The sequence below is a fragment of the Conger conger genome, chromosome 4 (assembly GCF_963514075.1).
Source record: "Conger conger chromosome 4, fConCon1.1, whole genome shotgun sequence".
NCBI classification, from domain to species: Eukaryota; Metazoa; Chordata; class Actinopteri; order Anguilliformes; family Congridae; genus Conger; species Conger conger.
In genome coordinates, this window is record NC_083763.1 from 37,595,292 (window position 1) to 37,619,585 (window position 24,294).

Here is a 24,294-nt window from a genome sequence, read left to right on the forward strand (position 1 = left end):
GCTTCACACTCGGCTGCAAACCGCTCCAGTGCGTGCTGAAGGTCACGGTCCGATGAAGCCAGCAGAACCACATCATCCGCAAAAAGCAGAGATGCGATTCTGAGGTCACCAAACCGGACACTCTCCTCACCTCGGCTGCGCCTTGAGATCCTGTCCATGAATACCACAAACAGGACCGGTGACAAGGGGCAACCTTGGCGGAGTCCAACACCCACCGGAAACGTGCTTGACTTTGTGCCGAGAATGTGGACACAGCTCTCACTTTGGTTATACAGGGACCTGATGGCTCGTAACAACGGCCCCGGTACCCCATACTCCCGCAGTACACCCCACAGGGTTCCCCGGGGGACACGGTCGAAAGCCTTCTCCAAGTCCACAAAGCACATGTGGACTGGATGGGCAAACTCCCATGACCCCGCCAGCAACCCTGCCAAGGTAAAGAGCTGGTCTACTGTTCCACGGCCAGGACGGAAGCCACATTGCTCCTCCTGAATCCGAGGTCCGACCGTCGGTCGGAGCCTCCTTTCCAGTACCCTAGAGTAAGCTTTCCCAGGGAGGCTGAGGAGTGTGATACCCCGGTAATTGGAGCACACCCTCCGGTCCCCCGGTGTATAAATCAAAACATAACACAAAACGAAACTAAGACGATAACCACTCAACATAACAAGGTAAAATAAATCGTAACGAAACATAACTAGACATGACAAGAAAATAAATCGTAACAAGAAACAAACTAAACAACATGACGAACCTAGACTAACATAAAACATGATAAGACAATTAGTGACTAAGACAAAATTAAATAAACATAAAACATGGCAAGACAGACCTGAAACATGACACTTTTGGTATGAGTGCAATGCCAAAATAAATGGAGAAGGGTTTCTGGGAGCACTTCACAAAATGAACAATTTATATTGATATCCTTTCAACTTTACAAGATAATGATTTGCTGGGTAATATCTGTGTATAATTTTAAAGGAGACTTCCCTTATTTTATTAGTCAATAAATACTTAAAGGGTAAATTCCAAACACTTTTCCAGTTAAGGTCATTTACAAAGCTGTTCGAGTATGTAACAACATAGGGAATGGAAATCACATCATTTTGAAATAAACTATGTATACCTTTGTTGTTTTAGTAGACGAGAAGCATATCTGACCCACAGGAGTATTGACTGGATTCGGAATCGGTAATAGAGGTCCTAGTTCCGTTACATCTTTTAGTAGCGTTATGGCCCCAGAAGGGATTGAATCCATGAAGACTGCGTATTCTTTTGGGGTTACAGGTATACCAAATTTAGTAAGGAATTCTGAGTAGCTAAGCAAATGTCCCTCATTATTAAATAACTGACTCACCAAGTAAATATTATGTGTGAACCATTTCTTATAAAATAAGGATTTGTTTTTATATAATATATTTCTGTTATTCCAGATGAAATATTTGTGAGGCGAGAAGTTTATAGATGAGGGACCAAGCAAGCAGCATTTGTTGATGGAAATTGGATAATTTAAGGGGGATCTTTTCAATCTTATACTTACATACTAAAACAAATTCAAGGCCACCCAATTTTGAGAATATGTAATGGGGTATAAAGTTCCAAATCAATGTGGGATTATTAAAGAATGACTTTGAATGTATGGTAAAGTGTGGTAAAGTCAAGGGAATTAAGAACTCCTGATTCATATCTGTTCATAATAACTGATTTATTAACATAATGTGTTCTATTTTCCCAAATGAAATTAAAAAGCATGTTATCAATTATTTTGCAAGTTTTGTTATTAACATACAATGAGATAGCTGCATTTTCTGCCTTTGTTAATAAAGTACGCCCTTTCAGAGATAAGTCCCTTTGCAACCAATGATTAAGTTTTTATCTATAATTGGATTCAAATTTAGGGTACACCTATAATCTTCATTCTTGATCATTTTAATTCCTAAATATGCAACTGTTTCTTTTATAGGTATATTGCTTATTGTTTTTAAGGGAGAGTAGCTCATATTTAGCAAGGTTTAAATAGAGCCCAGAAGCTTTAGAGAATGTCTGTATAGCAATTATTGCAATGGGAACCTGAGTGGCATCTTTTAAGAAAAGGGTTGTGTCATCCGCTAACTGACTAATGATAATCTCCCTATCAGCAATTGATATTCCTTTTATGCACTGAGGAGCTCTGCGCATAGAAGGAAAAGATATGCCGATATTGGACATCCCACGCTCTAATATAAATCTAGAGGAAGTGCCAGAATTTAAATTAATTGAACTATTACTGTTCGCATACATGGTTCCAATGGCCTTGCTAATTTTTCAATATAAAAATAAAATTGTGTTCTACTGTATCAAATGCTTTGTAGAAATCCAGGAAAAAGATGAAGCTATCATCATTAAATTAATATGAGTAGTCAATTAAATCTAAAACCAATCTAATATTATTTGAAATATGTCTATTTTTCATGAATCCTGACTGAGCCGTATCAATAATGGATCTAGGACTGTTTTAAGTCTAATTGCAAATATTAACGCAAACACTTTATAGTCGTTATTGAGTAGACAAATTATCAATTAGTAAAAGGTCTTTTTGGGGTTTCGGAATTAGAGTAATGAGTCCTTGTGTCAGGCTAGGGGGGAGAGTCCCTTTTCCCATACTTTCTATAAACATCTGTAAGAGAAATGGTGCCAATTGTTTTGCGAATGTTTTTTAAAAAAAGTCCATCCACTCCAGGGGATCTATTATTTGTGAGATATTCGGTCGCATTTAAAATCTCCTCTGCCTTAGTCCTCCCTCCTGATTTCCCCTGCCCCTCCTTTCTGATATCCCTATCCTTGTCTAACCCCCCCCCCCCCCCCCAAAAAAAAAAAAAAAATGCACTTCTGATGACAACTATGTTTAGAACAGCATTTCCTGTGTATTTTGCTAGTTTCTGGATGTGATGCTCTGACTTATGGTAGAACCTATGCACTTGTAAGTCGCTTTGGATTAAAAGCGTCTGCCAAATGACTAAAAAATCTAAATGTAAATGCAGAGACATTTGATCATCACATCACTGTTTATGATTTAACTCAATTTGGTTGACATTTTTCACTGTATCCAGGAAATTGGAGGTTGACTCTTCACAGCACTTAGAATTATATAAGTTACTATAAAAGTTAGAACAGTATTTAGATATCACATTGGGGTCATCGGTTATCATGCCATTCATATTTAATTGTTTAATTGTATTGGTTTTCTGAGGAAATTTTTCCAAGTTAAAAAAATAAGCCAAGTTTTATTCTCCTTCTTCAAGCCATTTTTTCCTGGATCTTACAAATGCGCCTTCTGCTTTCATTTTGTAAATTTCATCCAATTTAGTTTGATGTTCAATTATTTCCTTTTTCTCTGTTTCAGATAAACTCCTTTTGGGTCTTTGATTAAAAATTAATTATTTTAGATACCACAATCTCTTCCTCTAATCTGCGGGCTAAATTACGACCATATCTTCTCAGGAACTGCGCTACTTCAAATTTAAGCAGCTCCCAATTGCTGCAGTACAGATTCTCAGATTGAGCCTTGTCCCAAAAGCCCGGAAATCCATATTATTATTATTTATTTATTTTTTAAACATTCATACACACACTCACACCGATGGCGATTCATTCACCCATTCATACACACACTCACGGCGAATGGCCGCCACGCAAGGCGCCAACCAGCTCGTCAGGAGCATTTGGGGGTTAGGTGTCTTGTTCAGGGACACTTCGACACAGCCCGGGCGGGGATCGAATTGGCAATCCTCCGACTGCCAGACGACTGCTCTTACTGCCTGAGCCATGTCGCCCCCACCCGGAAATCCATATATGAGCAATGACTTTGCTCTGGGCTACGTCAGACTTCCAAGGCCTATACTTCCGGGTGCCTCTTTTATTTTTAACTGTATTTGTATACAGTCTATGGGTCGGCCGAGGACGTCTGCTTTGCTGTCTTGCTATATAGCTATGCATATCTATGTTAGGAATCCATGGGACCGGATAACGGACGCTGTCTCCAGGCCTAATGATGCTGCCAATCGGACCAACCACAGGAAGAGTAAAATATTTGAACCAACCAAGCGTCCACATTCACGTGTCACGTTGGCCAATCAGAGAGAAAAAGCACGGGCCGTAGAAAAAGCGCCGTTTTCATATTGAGAAGCCAGTCTCTTTGCTAGGTAGGTAATGTTAATCTGTGGTTATATGCTTTGTTAGCTCAGACGGTAAACCCACTAATTTACTCGGTAAGTAAACACTGATAGCTAATATCACGTTACGTAGCAATTCGTTTTGTGAAATAAATGTGACGTTAGGGAATGACAACTGACGTTTATGTTAAAAGTACGTTAGCTAAATCAGCTATGTTGGGCAGCCAGCAGATAACGCTGGTTTAACACTAAGTTCGTTAGCTAGTTTGCCGTCGATAGACATAGGCTAACTTGTGTGTTATCAACATAGTAGTCTGCAGACCGGCAATTTCGCTTTAACGTGAACTATGTTAGCTAGCTAACTTTAAAACCCTGTTGCATTATTTGTTAGCACAAACATGCACACACCATGAGCTGTATTATTTGCTATTAAAGGGAAGCTAACGTAGCTCCAGCTTTTCTTGGCAACTAGCGTACAGCCTTCCAGTTCCGTCTTGCAGTAGCTAACAGTAGCTTTTCTGGACTTCTGCTGAGTTTTAACGCCGGAGATACTTTGATTAGCTAGCTAGCTAGCTAGCTCAAAGTATCTGGTTACGCTGGTCTGTGGCATGACGGTATGGTTGCAAGGTGGAGTAAATGCCCACAACACCATAAGAAAAATGCCGGATGGCTAATGACAATAAACTAACGTTGGTCGTCAAGGAAACGCAAATGTGCTGGTTCCAAGTCAGCAATGAGTTCATCACAGGTACGGTCACACTGGCAGAACATTCTGGACAAATTTGCTTCGCTTTTCTCAGCAATAAAATACATGATCATGCAAGTTAACGTTAGTTTTCAAGTCAAGGAACCATCATTTCCAGCGGTAGGTTTGCAGAACTTGGCTAGAGCTCTGCTACTAATAGTAGGGCTGCCAACAAACTAAGGGACACCACCATTCTAGGAGGGCCCGGGGGCATTCTGCCCCTGGAAGAATTATTTGGAAAAACTGGCTTTTAAATGCCCATTTTAGTCATTGACTGTGAAGCTGATTATTCCTAAAAAAATAATAGAATGTAATGGATAGGGTTCGATAATCACTTTCAACTGGTGGCTCAATCACAAAATGTAGTGGCGCTGCATTTTGAAGTGGCATCCCAAATGTATGTTCTATATATCAACTGGTTCTCAACCTTTTTAAATCCCCCAAGACTCACCTACTGCCTTTAGAAAATAAAAAGATTATATTTTATTTACAGTCAATTGCTTGCTTTGTTGTTTATTTAGCTGAATAGACCTGGCGAATTAAAACAAATGCATTGAAAAACAGAAAGATACTAAGGTATTGGACTGTAATGTGCATTGAGAGTTTTATATTTAATAATAAATTGCACAAAAGACAGTGCATTGATTGACACATTCAAAAGGACCACTCATGGAATATAAAATAATATTGCATTATAACAAAGAAAAATAACTTCAACATTCAACTTGGTGCTAAACTGGCCCCTTTTTATTATACTACTACTAATGCGATGTTACATTACATTAACATTACAGCAATCTGGAAAATCCATCACAAGAAACTTCACCGCAAACAACTTCAACTAACGTTCGCAAATGTACTACCTTACCTCTAGCTAAAATTGTGTCCATGTCCACGAAATCGTGACCACATCTTCCCTCCTGACAAGTAATGTCATCCGCTTGACATCGTAGCTAGTTGGCTCGATCACTACTGAAATCATAGACATAAGTGAAACCTCTACTTGGTTGCCGAGTTCAAAATGCCATGGTGTTACCAGAAGTTGTTCCTGTGTGCAGAATTTATTTTACCGTTAGTAAGTGTGATTAAACCTGCTGAGTGTATGTGTAGCTTATTTCTGTGGTGTTTAGCAAATGCTTCTCCATAGGTAGCGTTCATGTATTACAGCTGAATCATGAATGTGATCGCGAGTATGCTACAGTTAGCTAGCTGGCAGCAAACTTTTCTGCGTCTTTTTTGTATTTTGTTTCTGTAATCGAGTCTGATGTTCACAAGTCATCAAATGCAAGTCCAAGTCAAGTCTCAAGTCTCTGAGCTAGAGTCCAAGTCAAGTCTCCAGAATGGTGCAGCCTAAACAACAGTATGGCTATAGAAATCTGTCGCGATCCCTAGCCTAATTGAAGATACAGAAACCAGAAGTGTAGAAGACATATTTTGCATGTCAAGTGTGTGACAACCGAAGAAGCAGTATCAGGGGCACACTAAAATATCGTCATTTCATTTATATATTCATACAGTTGTGTTCAACATAATAGCAGTGTGTTTAAAAACGTGAGTAAAGCTCAAAATCCTTATAGTTTTTATTTCGATGCATTGGGAACACTGCACATTATATCCTAAATCAAAACATGAAGAAAAATGTGTAAAATTTTTAATTACTTTACAGAAAATGAAGAAAAATGAATATTGGGCTGTTCAAAAAAATAGCAGTGTCTGCATTTCTTTACAAACTCAAATATTTACTGTATAAACTGAAAAATCTTCAGGACTGAGCATTCCTGTGAATCACTAAACTAATATTTAGTTGTATAACCACGGTTTCTGAGAATTGCTTCACATCTGTGTTGCATGGAATCGACCAACTTCTGGCACCTATGAACAGGTATTTCAGCCCAGGATGATTTGACAACATTCCACAATTCCTCTGCATTTCTTGGTTTTGCCTCAGAAACAGCATTTTTGATGTCACCCCACAAGTTTTCAATCGGATTAAGGTCCGGGGATTGGGCTGGCCACTCCATAACTTTAATTTTGTTGGTCTGGAACCAAGATGCTGCTCGCTTACTGGTGTGTTTGGGGTTGTCTTGTTGAAACACCCATTTCAAGGGCATTTCCTCTTCGGCATAAGGCAACATGACCTCTTCAAGTATTTTGATATAGGCAAACTGATCCATGATCCCTTGTATGAGATAAATAGGCCCGACACCATAGTAAGAGAAACATCCCCATATCATGATGCTCGCACCACCATGCTTCACTGTCTTCAGAGTGTACTGTGGCTTGAATTCAGTGTTTGGTGGTCGTCTGACAAACTGACTGCGTCCCTTGGACCCAAAAAGAACAATCTTACTTTCATCAGCCAACAAAATGTTTCTCCATTTCTCTTTAGGCCAGTTGATGTGTTCTTTGGCAAATTGTATCCTCTTCAGCACGTGTCTTTTTTTTTTTTTTTAACAGTGGGACTTTGCGGGGGCTTCTTGCCGATAGATTAGCTTCACACAGGCGTCTTCTAATTGTCACAGTACTCACCGGTAACTTCAGACTGTCTTTGATCACCCTGGAGCTGATCATTGGCTGAGTCTTTGCCATTCTGGCTATTCTTCGATCCATTCGAATGGTAGTCTTTCGTTTTCTTCCACGTCTCTCTGGTTTTGCTTTCCATTTTAAAGCATTGGAGATCATTTTAGCCGAGCAGCCTATTATTTTCTGCACTTCTTTATATGTTTTTCCCTCTCCAATCAACGTTTTAATCAAAGTACGCTGTTCTTTTGAACAATGTCTGGAACGACCCATTTTTCTCAGGTTTTCAGAGAGAAATGCATGCAAATATGTGCTGGCTTCATCCTTAAATAAGGGCCACCTGATTCACACCTGTTTTTTCACAGAATGAATAACCTCACTAATTGAACTCCACACTGCTATTATTTTGAACACGCCTCTTTCAATTAATTATTCAATTGCACAGACTCAGGAGCATGTGTATCATGAATGTTGGGTCTGTTGGTTTTCTATGACTCTACTACACCTACTGGTAAATTATTTGCCATGTAGTAATATATTTTCTACCAAAAACAGTGATTGATCTGGTAAGTCATGTTGGACTGCTATTATTTTGAACACAACTGTATATCAATGAACTACCACGCCTGAGCCAACTTTTTGGCAAAGCCTTTCTCAAGATGGCTGGAGGAAGGCTTAACAAAACCTCAGGTCTGGTGTGGTAGGTTATTGATATTAGGGCTGCAACGATTAGTCGATGACGTCGACCATGTCATTTCGTCGATTCGGATATTCATAACCGAAGCGTCGTATTTTGAACATGGCGGCGGCAAACCCAGCTGAGAGTGCGGGAGAGAGTTCATACAAGAAACTGGAGCATTACGAAGTGTGAGAATTCTTTAAGCAAAAACCCAATAATATGGTACTTTTCACATTGTGCAAAGACGAAACGGCAGATCACAGTAGTACGACGGCAATGCACGAACACTTTAAAAGAAAGGATCCAGGAGCTGTGATGCTAGGTTATCTAAGCTTGCTAATGTTATGTATATGTAGCTCTGTAACGTTGTCAACATTGCTATGCTCAGACATGAAATTAACCAAAAACCCACACGTCTGAAATCTATAAATCGTATTAATATAAATACAGCCATGATAATTGTTGGAATTAGACTGTTGGAATTGTTATAACGCCACAGTTACACTAACGTGGCAAAGCCCTATTTCCACTGCCGTGATCTGATGCCTCCAGACACTTGACGTTATGCATACGGGTAGCAATATTAGGCTACTGTGTAACCGCAGAACTTTGACCACGATTCTATTAATGTCATCAGCGATATAGCGTTTTGTAAGACAAAAAAGGCTACATCAGCAGCTGTTATAACTCTCAATGTAATTTTCGTACAGAGCCCACCCCCCTCTCCAAGCTGGCTACTTCTGAGCTGTGGCCGACTACTTTACAACTTGGGGAATCACTGATATAGCGAAGTGCAGCCATATGGTAATTTGCTTGCAATATCATGAAATAAAGGAAATGCTGTTGGTCATTTGTGTCGCAATCAGTAGACTACCAGTATGAATTTCTCATATGTTCAGGTAACATCCTACACATTAGATCATTTTTATTGTGTCTACTCTCCATGGTGCTTCGTTATGTGATGGTCTGCTGACTGTAATTCTCTGTATGATCAGATGTCGTTTGCAAAGGTTAATCGCTTCAGCCGCAGTTCAGGAAGGCGGCCTACCCAGTCCAGGAAGGTGAATGCACCAAAGCAGGATTGGGTGGTAGGTAATTCTCTGTGTGAGTGGAATACCACTCGTGTTTTTTTTTTTACACATAATGTCAATACAGTTTACTAGATTTTTATGAGTCGCATAAGTTCTTATGCGACTTTGGCTGTCTCACTTTCTTTTCGTTTTTAGCTCTCCAAGTAATCCCAGCCGCAATCAAGTTTTTTTTTTTCTATCAGAAAAGTGCTTGATTGCTTAATATGTAACTTTACTTTATTTAATTAAATACAAACATTTCTCAGTAACACAGATTCTTTTTTTGGAATATTAATGCTTTGAAATAAATAATTTGCTCTTCTCTACTGACACACTAAAGTGGATGCCTGCTAAGATCCCAGACCAAATTCTTAGAAAATCTAGGCTGCCTAAGGCTTTTGCACAGTACTAATATATACATATGTTTCTGCATGTTGGATTATGTCCTAGCTAGGGCTGGGCAATTAACCGAAAACCGACATTTAGAACCTCCCACTGACTTAATCTTGCTCATGTCGGTTAATTTGGTTAATGCTTTCCCCAATGCGTGCTTTCATGAACTGTCCCCTTGAAAAATACTACATTTTGTCACGTTACTCCGCCCTGCCCCGCAACTTAAGCGAGCAAACCGAGCCAATAAATAAACCCGAGCAGCTTATACCGTAAAAGAATGCCGTGTCCGTTGTTTGGATGCATTTAGGTTTTGGTGAACAGAAAGAAGCCAAATCTAAACTGCTGAAAAACTATTTCACTGAACAAAGGTAACATCACCAATTTGTTTAATCACTTGGAACACAATCATATTTCTGAATATGAAGAGTGAATGGCTCCACACAAAAAAAAAAGCCTAATTGCTTCCACAAAGCAGTTGTCGCTAACACAAGCATTTATATGCAAAAGATTGAAAGACAATAACTGGTGCCATTGCATAGCCTATTAGCTTATGAATGAATGTCAAGTGTCAGTTTACATTGCTCTGAATGGTAGGCTACATAACAAGGTGTTGGTTACAAAACAAGGTGAACACTCTCTCCATGGCAGCAATGTGAAACACGTGTAAACATCTTAATTAAGATCGTGAATCTTTAACAACAACAGCACACATTATAAGATATAATAATTATTAACATCCAATTTAGCACATTTGGACGTTACTAAAGAATCGCTCCGCATTCTGGGAAGATAATAATAATAATAGGCTAAGGAATAGCCTGTAGTCTATTCCTCTGCTGACATGCTGTTAATTAAATTAATGCGTGGCCACGAGTTTTAATATGCATCCGTTAGTGGTACGCATCAATCATTTCAAGGAAGAAACAAAATATAATTTGCTTCATTGTAATAAACAAAACAAACACAAAACACCATTATTATGCCCATAAAGTTATCTTATCCACAATATAATGTCAGGCTATTGTTTTATTTTCTCATTGAAAGTACGATTGTAAAACCCATGCACGCACATTGCTTTCCGGTGTCCCGGCCACAAAAGCAGGTTCAGACCCACAGACAGACGAAGAAAGTTTGAGAGAAACTGTACATATATTATTGATGAGAAAATAAATGCAGAGAATGCAAAGAATGCAGAGATGCTCATATTCCCATACTCATAAAGATGAATTTGCCCTCTATGCTTAGTGAACAGTAGCCAAAGCGAAGTTCAAGTTTATGTAGGACTGGGTCAGGCATTCATTTTCATATTTGTAACATGAATTGGATTGGCACTGAGGGTCAGATATTTTAAGGTTTGTCGCACCTCATGTAGGCATGAGAAATATTCTCATATAGAGAATGTATGAAAATAATGTTTAATAATGGGCAACCTTAACCTTAATCAACTGTGTGCAAACAGTGTAATCATATGGGTAAGACCATTCTAAGAAAAGACAGCAGGTACAGTTAGTAACAAAGTGTAAATATAAAAAAATAATTATGACTATCCGCCGATCCTGTGGAAAAGAATCGGCGATCAGTATCGGCCCCACAAATTGTTGGCTGGTTATATAACATCATGCGATATTCTCCACGGTTTCAACATGGATAACTGTTTTCTCATTCCTCCCCTCCCACTTTTAATCAGAGCACCGTCCATGACCTGAATGTGCACAAGGCCACACCAGAGGAACTGGTGAGTAATGTAATGTAATGTTTTTTTACATTTAAACAGGATATGCCCCCTCCCTCTTATATCATAGGATTCCACCCTTGCACACTGTCACTGTGTGCTCCTCAAGTTCAAAACAAAAGTTTTTGGATTGCATGTGTGCTGGTGTGTAGCCTACTGTTGTGTTTCCCTGTACAAGAAACACTTCTTCTCAATGTCTCAGAAACGGCGGCATGACCTGCATAAATCTCAGAACAGAGTAGCAGCTCAGCAGGAGATGAAGGAGCGCATCCTAAGGCAGAAATTAAGGAAGTCCATCAGCCCTGCCCAGTTGGACCCTGCCCACCTCAACATCATCAGAGAGGTGTGTGTGTGTGCACATACAGTAGGCTCCAGAATTATTGGCACCCTTGATAAATAAGCAGAAAGTGTACACAAAAAAAAAAAGTTATTGACCTCAGCTTTATTTTCCAACATGCATAAAGTAGTGAGCTTTATTAATGATTCAGTCGAATCAACCACAGGCAGCAAAACATCAATGACCCACTGCCATATTTGACGGTAGGTATGGGGTGTTTCTCCTTGAATACATTCCATTTTGTCCTCATACATGTTGATGGGGTGTATTGCCAAAATGTTCAATTTTACCATAGCACTCTCTTCCAGTCATATTTCCAATGTGGTTTGGCAAACTCAAGCTGCTCGATTTTGTTTATTGTGGTCCGTAAGGGCTGTCTTTGTGCCACCTTTCCTAATAATTTTCTGGTATGTAGGTGCCATTTTATGTTTGTTTAAAAAAAAATTCTTTAAAGAGTTGGTGCCCCTAAGACACAAGCTATTCTTAAACTACAATCCTTGGGTTACTTATGGCCTCCCTCACCATCTTCACAAAAGGGCTTTTGCATGCTTATCTAAATTTGTATACTCTATTATACTTATAGTGAAAAAGAAAGTGATGGAATGACACAATATGCAGTGGTGTGAAAAAGTGTGTGCCCCCTTCCTGATTTGTTATTGTTTGCATGTTTGTCACACTTAAATGTTTCAGGTCATCAAACAAATTTAAATATTAGTCAAAGACAACACAAGTAAACACAAAATGCAGTTTTTAAATGAAGTTTTTTATTATTAAGGGAGAAAAGAAATCCAAACCTACATGGCCCTGTGTGAAAAAGTGATTGCCCCCTAAACCTAATAACTGGTTGGGCCACCCTTAGCAACAACTGCAATCAAGCGTTTGCGATAACTTGCAATGAGTCTCTTACAGCGCTGTGGAGGAATTTTGGCCCACTCATCTTTGCAGAATTGTTGTAATTCAGCCACATTGGAGGGTTTTCGAGCATTTTCAAGGTCATCCCACAGCATCTCAATAGGATTCAGGTCAGGACTTTGACTAGGCCACTGCAAAGTCTTCATTTTGTTTTTCTTCAGCCATTCAGAGGTGGACTTGCTGGTGTGTTTTGGATCATTGTCCTGCTGCAGAACCCAAGTTCGTTTCAGCTTGAGGTCACGAACAGATGGCCGGACATTCTCCTTCAGGATTTTTTGGTAGACAGCAGAATTCATGGTTCCATTCATCACAGCAAGTCTTCCAGGTCCTGAAGCAGCAAAACAGCCCCAGACCATCACACTACCACCACCATTTTTTACTGTTGGTATGATGTTCTTTTTCTGAAATGCGGTGTTACTTTTACGCCAGATGTAATGGGACACACACCTTCCAAAAAGTTCAACTTTTGTCTCGTCAGACCACAGAGTATTTTCCCAAAAGTCTTGGGGAGCATTAAGATGTTTTCTGGCAAAATTGAGACGAGCCTTAATGTTATTTTTGCTCAGCAGTGGTTTTCGTCTTGGAACTCTGCCATGCAGGCCATTTTTGCCCAGTCTCTTTCTTATGGTGGAGTCATGAACACTGACCTTAAATGAGGCAAGTGAGGCCTGCAGTTCTTTGGATGTTGTTGTGGGGTCTTTTGTGACCTCTTGGATGAGTCGTCGCTGCGCTCTTGGGGTAATTTTGGTCGGCCGGCCACTCCTGGGAAGGTTCACCACTGTTCCATGTTTTTCGCCATTTGTGGATAATGGCTCTCACTGTGGTTCGCTGGAGTCCCAAAGCTTTAGAACCTTTTTATAACCTTTTCCAGACTGATAGATCTCAATTACTTTCTTTGTCATTTGTTCCTGAATTTCTTGGCATGATGTCTAGCTTTTGAGGATAATTTGGTCTACTTCACTTTGTCAGGCAGGTCCTATTTAAGTGATTTCTTGATTGAGAACAGGTGTGGCAGTAATCAGGCCTGGGTGTGCGTAGAGAAATTGAACTCAGGTTTGATAAACCACAGTTAAGTTATGTTTTAACAGGGGGGCAATCACTTTTTCACACGGGGCCATGTAGGTTTGGATTTTTTTTCTCCCTTAATGATAAAAACCTTCATTTAAAAACTGCATTTTGTCTTTGACTAATATTTAAATTTGTTTGATCTGAAACTTTTAAGTGTGACAAACATGCAAAAAACAAAAATAAGAAATCAGGAAGGGGGCAAACACTTTTTCACACCACTGTACACTCACCAAGCACTTTGAGGTATTTATTAGACATATTTTTCGACTTCTACTGCTGTAGCCTATCCACATAGAGTTATGATGTGTTGTGTGTTCAGAGATGCTCTTCTGCATACCACTGTTGTAATGTGTGGTTGTATATGCGTTACTGTCACCTTCCTGTCAGCTTTGACCAGTCTGGCCATTCTCCTCTGACATCTCTCATTAACAAGGTGTTTCTGTCTACAGAACTGCTGCTCACTGGATTTTGTTTAGTTTTTTTGAACGCTTCTTTGCAAACTCTAGAGACTAGTTGTGTATGGGGCCATTTTTATGGTTGATGTGAACATTAACGGAAGCTCCTGACCCGTATCTACATGACTATGCATTGCACTGCTGCCACACAATTGGCTAATTAGATAATTGCTTGAATACGTAGGTGTAATAAAGTAAAACATTTCCCATGAAAGTGCTTTCCCAATAAAGAGTAGTTCCTTTAGACTGAGATTGATTTCATTTACGATAATTGTTAGGTGTGCCACCTGCGGTTTAAAAATAAATAATATACTACTAAATAAAAAACACTGAAACGAGAGTGTACGTATTGAAATAAAAGTATACAGTTCTCTATGTTTGAACATAAAATATAGATAATTATCTGTGTTTATTTGCAGCCTTTTTTCTCAATTTTTATTAAGGGTACCAATCATTCTGTCTCCTACAGTATGCATGTGCCTTCCTGAATGCATGCATGATTGCATGTGTGTACGGGGGGGGGGGGGGGTTGGGTACAGGTACTTGTGCAAATGTATGCAATCATGTTTCGTAGAAGAATTTTTGGCTGGGTGATCAGTAGCCCCACAATGACTTTTACTAGAATGGGGGAGTGTACATTGTTTTGTAGTTTGTCAGCACTACGCAGACTACCTCAAGTGGCTGACGCCATCTCAATGTTGTCACTTCCACATGAATGCAGGAAGGCGAATGGTTGGTTTAGACCACGTTACTACAAGCTTGCTAACATGTTGAATGAACAAAGTTGGCTGAAGTTAACATTAGACAGATTTGCCCGTACAACGATTATCTCTGATCACTATTTCTGCCACTTAGGCTATGTGAGTTGCAAGCTATTTATCGGTGCTCCACAAGAAAGTGCGCAAAACAGTTTAACATTTCCAAATCTACCAGTTGTGCCTTATGGTGCTCGATCCAGCAGAGGTAGCCATGAGCAGTTTCAGCCAAATCTACTCGACACGTACCTGGGTTGTGCTGACAAATCAGCCTGGTGCTTAACAGCGAGGCTGAGGCCAGAGCACATAGAGAGCGAGCGAGTCTGACACTGAAGCTCAAAGTAAAGCAACCTGGCTGGAAAAGTTCAGTGGAGCTGAAAAGCTTTTGCTGTGTTTTGGCTTTATAAGAATTCATGTTCCTATTTTGGTTAATTATTTTTCCTTAAACCTATTAAAACAATACAGATTTGGCTCAACCAAATTATTTGTTTTAGTAGCCATGTGCCCATGCAGTTAGGAGCCTATTGCTAGACCCGAGTCTTGAATTTGATCAATTAAATAATGTTGTTACCTACAAGTATCTTTTTGCAAAATAGCAGAATGAGCATGACATGGACATCAAACTGTTATCCTTCATGGCGTGCTTAAATATGTTTTACGTGATGTGGTTTAAGAGGTTAAATAAGCATCAAATTAAGAAAAATATTCTGAAAAGAAAGAAAAATGAAGAAAATTCTGGTTGTTCAGAATTTTTCATATTGAAGGAAAAAGTGCATCTCTGTCTCAACCTGAAGGTTGGGTAATTTCAGGACCAGCTGACAGAGACTGTTGCAATTACTGGAATCAGCCCAATTCTGCCCTGCTTGAATCTGTTGGGGGTTTTCCTTTGGATTCTCAATATAAGCTGTTTCTACAGAATTAAGCATAGAGTGTTATAGGCAAGATCATTCTGCCAAAAATTTTCCACCAAATTCTAATGGGAATTTTGAGTCCATGGACTGACTGACTAATTGTGCTTATTTTGTTAATTTTATCTTCTGGGCTAAATCATGAAGTAAGTTGTTTCTTCCAAACAGAAACACAAACATGAAACAAGGCAGGCAGGCGCCTTTTTACTACCTAGCTCTTATCCAGCATTATAGCATTGCTTTCTGCACCCACAGTAGCCCAATTACATACAGATATTAGGAAAACTCATGGAAAGAGGAGCATATTTTTTAGCATATCATTTTAATATTAAAGACACTGAACGGAAGTTAGAGCAGCACTTTTGGAGGGCAGGAGCGGGGCATTGATTTGACTGAAGTTAAATGAGGAGGAGGAAGCGGAGCCATAGCCTATGGCTCTGGCGGGGAAGAATAAACACGGCTCTGTGAAAGGATATTGATTGGAGCGGAATGGAAAATGTACATTGATTTAGTCTAAGTACATGCCCGCTGGTACAGCATAATATCAAATCTTGTAAAATATAGTTTTCCAGGAAGCTGGTGGGGGAAAACAATGTCGGTGTGAAAATACACAAGTATTAAAATATGATATTTTTGGAGCATAGTCCCTTCAAAAAGTATTGGCCAATTTCTTTGTTTTTGCAATACACTGAATACATTTAGGCTTGAGATAAAAATAATTTCAGCTTTTATTTCCTTTAGGTGAGCAAAGGTATTGGAACAGAGAGTATTTAAGTAAATGCAATAACTGCATCAAGCCTGCAACTCTATGGCATCTCCAAACTGTTGCATTCTTCTTTTGTGATGTTTTTCCAGACTTTTAATGCAGCCTCTTTCAGTTTCAGGGTTTTTTTCCCTTCAATCTCCCCTTCAGGTGGTAAAATGCATGCTCAACTGGGTTCAGGTCTGGTGATGACTTGGCCAGGCTAAAACCTTCCGCTTTTTCACTCCACCATGCTTCACCGATGAGCTTGCATGTTTTGGATCATGAGCAGAGCCCTTATTTCTAGAAGTTAATCTTGTCTGTTGCTCAGTACGTCAGCCGTTTCTTTCTTTTTCAGTGCATGTTTGTGCAATGGCTCTGATCGATTTCCCCTCTTTTCTAAGCTTCAAAATTATCTCCCAAAGACAGCTCTCTGGTCTTCATGTTGGTTTATCTTTTCTAACATAAATGCAGTCTTCACGGGCAAAAACCAAAAGTAGACATTCAGCTATTTATTGTTTAACCAATCAATCTAACAGGACACATCTGGGCAACAAGAAACACCTGTTCCAATACTTTTACTCACCTAACAATTGGGTGGTCTGATACAAAAGGTGATGTTCTAAGTTGTTTCAAAAATCTAGTTAAAAATACCAGGAAATAAAAGCTGAAATTCAGATCTGTACATTGTTTGACCTGACTCAATTCAATTGTCTTCAGTGTATAGCAAAAAGAAAGGAAAGCCTTTCTAGTGTTAAACTGCCACATACAGTCCTTTGTATTCATCTATTGAACAATGTGCGCATTTATTCTTAATATATTCTTTGCTGATCTTATGTGTCAGTTTTCAAGTTCAATTATAGTTTTATGTATAAGTCCCAATATTTAAAATGTTCACACTTTGGAAGTTTTTAATTCTTGGTAACTAAATGCAAAAAAGCATTTTCATTCATTTAATTCTGACTATATTGATTTATTTATTTTTTGGGTTTTTTTTCTTCAACCTCCTGTAACACTGTGGTCCTCTCCGCTTGAATTAACACATTTTGCGTGGCCAAATTTGCTCAAAACACATTGATTAATGTAGTGATTGAGTTCACAATGCAGATTTTCCTCCTGAAACGGTGCAGAAACCCCAGAAAAGGTCTGCATATATTTGATATATAATTTTGTTGGGATAAAGAATTAAGGTACATAGAGAATTTCACCTTCTGCTATACTGCTCGTCTTTATGCGGCCCTATTAGTTTCTTTAAGACCCGACCAATTGACTGCATAACTAACCATGCAGCACATAGTTGATGGACAGTATCTAGTTGACAGACATGAGGATGGAAGCAATATGTTACTAGCCTTCTGGAATTATACCAGAAGCGGAGCATACGTGAGGCATTGCCGATGCATGCTAGGGGCAAATATAGTGGCAATATTTTTAATATAATATTATATAATATAATAATAATTATATATTATTATTATTAGATTGGCAATGGGCAAAATTTCATTATATAACTGTATCCATTTAAAATGAAATGTACAACACAAAGTGCGCAAGAAGTGAAGGGGTCTGAATACTTATGAAGCCACTGTATAGTTATCACCAAAAATCGTGCAAAATAGATTATTGTTATATAGCGTAGTCCTGGTATAATGGCACTTTAGCCTGCTGTAGGCTACTTTTTAGTATTTGGTACTATACTGCAGCAGCAGTTAAGGTGCTGTATTCATCTAAAATAAAATTTGTATCCCTGCATGTTCTGCTGCAGGTGCTCTCAGATCAGTTCCAGTTGCAGGATGTTCTCTCCCGATCTGATCGCAGCTTAGCGGTGGTGAAGGACCTGTTTGGTGATGCTCCACGCAGACAAACAGGTACTGCGCTCTCACACTCCACTTTGTGTTTAGTATGGACTTTGGTTTACAATGTAGTAGAGGGCAGTAGATCCATTGAATCAGTTTTGAACTGTGCAAGCAATCATTTGCAGAGGCTGTCTTGTAGTCCAAACATGTCATTTGTATATTGTATGAAATGGAAAGAGATTTGATTTTTTATATATATTTCTTCAGGTATGCTATTTTGTTAGTCTTGAAATGTAAAGGATACTTTTAAGCACTTCCTCGTGTGTGTTTTGTTTTGTGCAATAAAGGCTACATTTCAGAAGGAATTTCTACTTTTTACTCCACTGCCTTTATTTCAGTTATAGTTACCATTTACTTTTCAGATCAATATTTTGTACATAAAATATATGATCTGTTTGTTATAACAATGTATATATATATATATATATATATATATATATATATACATTGTTATATGTCGATGAGACTGTTCAACAGTATCATGTGTTGAAAATAGCTTGACCATGACAACATTAAAATGCTGCTCATGTATACAGCTCAATGAAGCAATATTCCAATAATTTGCGGGGGCGGCCTGTGGCGCAGTGGTTAAGGTACGTGACTGGGAGCCGTAAGGTCGGTGGCTCAAATCCCGGTCTAGCAGCCGTTGCGCCTAGGGTTGCCACATTTGACTTGTGAAAAACTGGGACATGTGACACGGGGCGTTAAACAATATTTGCAAATATACTATGTTAACCATTGTAGGACTCCCTACTGCCTCTTACCTCTATTTGTCCTGACATAGATGCACTCTGTGGCAACCAGAGGGGGAATCAGGGAGATGTGCATATAATTTAGAGTGAGACACAAGACCGTTGCAGTTTTAAGTACTCAAGGATGCGTTTATTCACAAAAAGGGGGCCTTATCCATTCAGAAAAGTGCTTTCTTTTTGCCCAGTCTGAGTTCTATGTTGTATATCGCTTTTTTTGCAGCTCGTTGCTTGTCTGATTTTGTTATCGCGTCCTCGTCCGGCTCCCCCCCCCATTTTATAAAACCGACAAAATAAATAAGTATTAGGTGATTACCTCTAGGCTAGTAGCTAGCTGAACTTTCCCATGGTGGGGTCGTTGAAGTGAATGCACTCACCAGACTGACAGCCCGTACAACAGTTGCTAGGTGATAAGGTAAACTTTCCAATTAAAAAGAAGTACAGGCATATAGCCTATGCGTTTTACTCATTTTTACCTGTTTACAGACACGGGATTAGATGTCTAAACGTAAAGAGGAAAAAACAGAATGGCAGTAGAAGAATTTTGTGTCCCGGGAAAAGATAGTAATTTTCCGGGGCAGTCGCTCAAAAAAGAAAACAATCCCGGGAAAACAAGAACGTGTGGCAACCCAAAATAAAGAAGCTAGGTGGATGGCTAAGTCCGGTTTTGACTATTGTGTATCTTGGTTAAATTCAGGGTTTTAACCCTCCAATTATGTTCAGATTTTATAACACATTTGTATGCTAAGTTGGCACAGGACATGGCATTATGTTTGTTGCATTTTTACTATTTAATCCCACCATACAGTATCAATGTAAAAAAGGGTAGGGAAATTGATCCCAAACATAATAGGAGAGTTACACAAGGCTTAAATTAGTTTCTTATTCACCACTCCGTATTCGTAATTCCGAAAGGATTTTGCTCCCTATGCCTGATTTGTATTTTCAGGTTTTATGTGTTTCCACTTGCATATACAGGTGCATCTCTTTTTTGTTTTAATTTTGATGATTACAGCTTATATATTATATAAAAATCCATTATCTCAAAATATTACAATAATACATGAGACCAATCAAAAAAAGGATTCATAATTCAGAAATGTCGACCTTCTGAGTATGTAAGTATGTTCATTTATGCACTCAATATTTGGTCGGGGCTCCTTTTGCATGAATTACTGCATCAATGCAGCGTGGCATGGAGGCAATCAGCCTCTGGCACTGTTATGGAAGCCCAGGTTGCTTTGATAGCGGCCTTCAGCTCATCTGTATTGTTGGGTCTGGTGTCTCATCTTCCTCTTGACGACACCCCATAGATTCTCTACGGGGTTCAGGTCAGGCGAGTTGGCTGGCCAATCAAGCACAGTAATACCATGGTAAGCAGACCAGTTACTAGTAGTTTTGGCACTGTGGGCCAGTGCCATGTCCTGCTGGAAAAGGAAATCAGCATCTCCATCAAGCTTGTCAGCAGATGGAAGCATGAAGTGCTCTAAAATCTCCTGGTAGACTGCTGCGTTTTCTCTGAACTTAATAAAACACAGTGGACCAACAACACCAGCAGATGACATGGCACCCCAAATCATCACTGACTGGAAATTTCACACTGGACTTCAAGCAACTTGAATTCTGTGCCTCTCCACTCTTCCTCCAGACTTTGGGACCTTGATTTCCAAATGAAATGCAAAATGTACTTTAATCTGAAAAGAGGCCTTTGGACCACTGATCAACGATCGTTATTCTTTTCCTTTTCCAGGTAAGACGCTTCTGAAGTTGTCTCTGGTTCAGGAGTGGCTTGACACTAGAAATACAACACTTGTAGCCCATTTCCTGGACACGTCTGTGCCTGGTGGCATTGATACACTGACTCCAGCCTCAGTCCACTCCTTGTGAAGTTCCCCCAAGTTCTTGAATCTGCTTTGCTTGACAATCCTCTCAAGGCTGCGGCCATCCCTGTTGCTTGTGCACCTTTTCCTACCACACTTTTCCCTTCCAGTCAACTTTCCATGAATATGCTTTGATACATCACTCTACAAACAGCCAGCCAATGAGTGTCTTCTGGACAACTGTCAAGTCAGCAGTCTTCCCCATGATTGCCCGATCAAGTATTGAGTGCATAAATGAACATACTTTCCAGAAGGTCGACTTTTCTGTATTCTAAATCCTTTTTCTGATTGTCTTATATAATATTCTAATAATTTGAGGTACTGGATTTTTGATTTTCATAAGCTGTAAACTGTAATCATCAAGATTAAAACAATAAACGGCTTGAAATATTTAACTTTGTGTAATGAATGTAGAATATATGAAAGTTTCACTTTTTGAATTGAATTAGGGGGAAAAAATGAACTTTTCCACAATATTCTATTTTTTTGAGATGCACCTGTAAAATAAACTATTCTTAAGGCATTGACACAATATAGTGCACGTGGATAGTATTCTCAGTGTTTTGTCTCTGGTGTCCAAGGGTTCCCCAATTTGACTGTGGCACCTGGTTCTGGACCTGACCCACACCTCCCAGTGCTGTTGAGACCTGACCTTACAACCCCACTCTCTCTTCTGAGCCAGTCTGTAATGGATTCACAGGTAAAAAAAAAAAGATGCAATAAGCATATCTTGTGAAGAGAAAATTATGGTTTACCATTATTAAAGTGAGGGGAAAATAAGCATAAATACTTCCTTATATTTTATGTACATGTAAAACTGCAATATACGGTATGTTCCAGGCTCTGAATGAATTTCAAGATGTTGGTGCAAGAGAATACAGTGAAGAAGAACCTGATCCTCCATCCTCCATCACTCACAGCCGCAGCGTGGACATGAGCAGGTACAAACACGTACTCATCGCAACATCTACCAATCTGTATCTGCACCTGCCTTTTTCTTAACACCTGCCAATATTTCAATAATTCACAGATTTGCATGATTGCAGGTGCAGGCAGTTGCTGCAGAAGGAGGGTCCAGGTGCAAAAAGGGAACCATCCCGACCTACCAGCCCCCAGCCCCCCTGTGCTCCGGAGGAACAAGCGGGTATGTCCCCTGCCCTAAATGAGGTCAAGTTCAGTATTATTGGTAAAGCAGAAAAGAAAATTAATGACTGAGGTAGATTTTTATTTTTAGTTATTTTTAGTTATTTTTTAGTTATTTATGGGTACTTTATAAAAGATTCCATGGTATCAACCAAAATCTTTTTTCTAATTTGAATAAAAAAAGAAATGTGTGTGTGTGTGTGTGTGTGTGTGGGTCCTCGCACCGGACTCCAAATTATGTAGGGTCCTCGCACGGGCTGCCAAATAACGCAGGGATGTTACTCTCTACGAAACCGGGGAGCCAGTTAAACGTTGTGTAGCAGTATAACTGCAAAAAGTAATCGGTCTCATAAAATTACTATTATCAGAAATATCTAACCACAAATGTAGTATTTTAATTAATAATTAAAATAACCAATATTAATGATTAAACATACCGATAACCTGAAGGTTGGAAGTTTTTCGAAAGACTGCTTTAACTCGGCTCTCATGTCTATGTGATTCCAAAACGGACACCGGGGTTTAATAAAATATATTTATTAAACAAACGTAAAACACAGAACAGATAAACTAACGGGAAGTTAGTAAGGAAATTTAGTTGGGTGTGTGTGTGCGTGTGTGTGGCGCGCGCGAGCGCGCGTGTCGCTTGAACAAAGAAAAGGGTGGGAGTAGCTAGCTTGAGTAAGCTAGAGTTCTGGGTGTGGTAATGAGTTAGAGTTAGCTGTGAGAAGGGACTACTTGAGTAGTTTTACTCTATATATGCGCAAAAGACAGCGAATCAATTCACGTACATATATATGTAGCTAACCAAACACATTACAATAGTAGGATGGTCAATATTGAAACACAGATTCACAAAAACCGTTAAGACTAAACTAAACACTGGCTATGCCTGAATGTTTGTTCTCTTACTGAGTCCATACGCATTGGATCCAAAAGACGTGCTGTCCTTATAGGAGCCGCGATGGTGCTGTGAATGCGTGTCCTGGAGAGATGCGCAGGTCTTAGCCGCGCGCTGTCGTCTGGTCCACTCGGTTGCTGGAAGGATGTTCGCTTGTCCTTTTTCTGGGTGGAAAAGTTCGTTGCTGTTGTTCGATGGTGAGCTTTGCAGGAGTAAACTGATGTAGCGTTCCGCGTACACCAGTTTCTACTCGCTATAGGCCACAAAGTTACCGCGAGGTAACTGGGTGTGTCCGTAGGCCTGGTAGTGCGCTGTGCAGCATTCAGCCTCTGTCCGAGTCTCGGAGCAGATGAGCTGAAGCGAATGGCCAAAAAGGGTGCGTCGAAGAGAAGAAGCAGAAGAGGCAGAAAAAGCAGAAGAGAGATCCCAAGAACGTGTCTTGCTCTTATACGGGACCGTTTATTGCTCCCGCCATTACGGGATTGGCTGAACCAAGTTAGACGTCATTCGTGGTGGACGTCGCAGAATTTTCCTATGGGAATGTGGAAGTTGTAGTCCCTACATATATATATATATATATATATATATATATATATATATATATATATATATATATATATATATACATACATACATACATACATACATACATACATACATACATACATACATACATAGGTGCATCTCCAAAAAAATTGAATATCGTGGAAAAGTTTTTCCATAATTAAAGTAAAACTTTCATATATTCATTACACATAAAATGAAATATTTCAAGCCTTTTTTTGTTTTAATCTTGATGATTATGATTACTTGGTGGAGCTTCACAAGGAGTGGACTGAGCCTGGAGTCAGTGCAGCCATCACACACAGACTTGTCCAGGAAATGGGCTACAAGTGTTGCATTCCTAGTGTCAAGCCACTCCTGAACCAGAGACAACTGCAGAAGCGTCTTACCTGGGCTAAGGAGAAAAATAACTGGACCGTTGCTCAGTGGTCCAAAGTAAATTTGAGTCTGGAGGAAGAGTGGAGAGGCACAGGATCCAAGTTACTTGGCCGTTGTGAATCCGAGCTCACCTTAACACAAGGAAGGTTAGGGCCGGGGAAATTACTCCACTAAACACAGTGCCCTCCTCCTTCCTCCCTTTTGTCTAAATATATGGGCTCAAAATAATTGTGTTTTTCAAAAAATTAAAAAACTAAATCGACTAAAAAAAAAAAAACTGGCTCACCAGACAATAGATGATATTTGCAAAACCCGAAAGTTGTCAAAATAAAAGGAAAGGAAAACAAAATGGCACG

General features: G+C 39.4%; 1 protein-coding gene across 7 annotated transcripts in view; it reads left to right on the top strand.

Annotated features, from left to right (window-relative positions):
* The first annotated feature begins 4,115 nt into the window (after positions 1-4,115).
* The window catches only part of spice1 (spindle and centriole associated protein 1), a 39,774-nt gene continuing 19,595 nt past the window's right edge, over positions 4,116-24,294 (top strand). For 3 of the 7 annotated variants that reach the window (XM_061240755.1, XM_061240749.1, XM_061240751.1), the window contains exons 1-9: positions 4,116-4,181; positions 8,806-8,899; positions 9,091-9,183; positions 11,246-11,293; positions 11,493-11,633; positions 18,233-18,335; positions 21,534-21,652; positions 21,793-21,893; positions 21,999-22,096. In XM_061240755.1, the coding sequence (XP_061096739.1) occupies positions 8,897-8,899; positions 9,091-9,183; positions 11,246-11,293; positions 11,493-11,633; positions 18,233-18,335; positions 21,534-21,652; positions 21,793-21,893; positions 21,999-22,096 (706 nt within the window). In that variant the 5' untranslated portion in view covers positions 4,116-4,181; positions 8,806-8,896. Of the gene's footprint in view, positions 4,248-8,805; positions 8,900-9,090; positions 9,184-11,245; positions 11,294-11,492; positions 11,634-18,232; positions 18,336-21,533; positions 21,653-21,792; positions 21,894-21,998; positions 22,097-24,294 lie in introns of all 7 variants that reach the window. The other 4 variants (XM_061240750.1, XM_061240756.1, XM_061240754.1 and 1 more) reach the window with 4 other exon arrangements.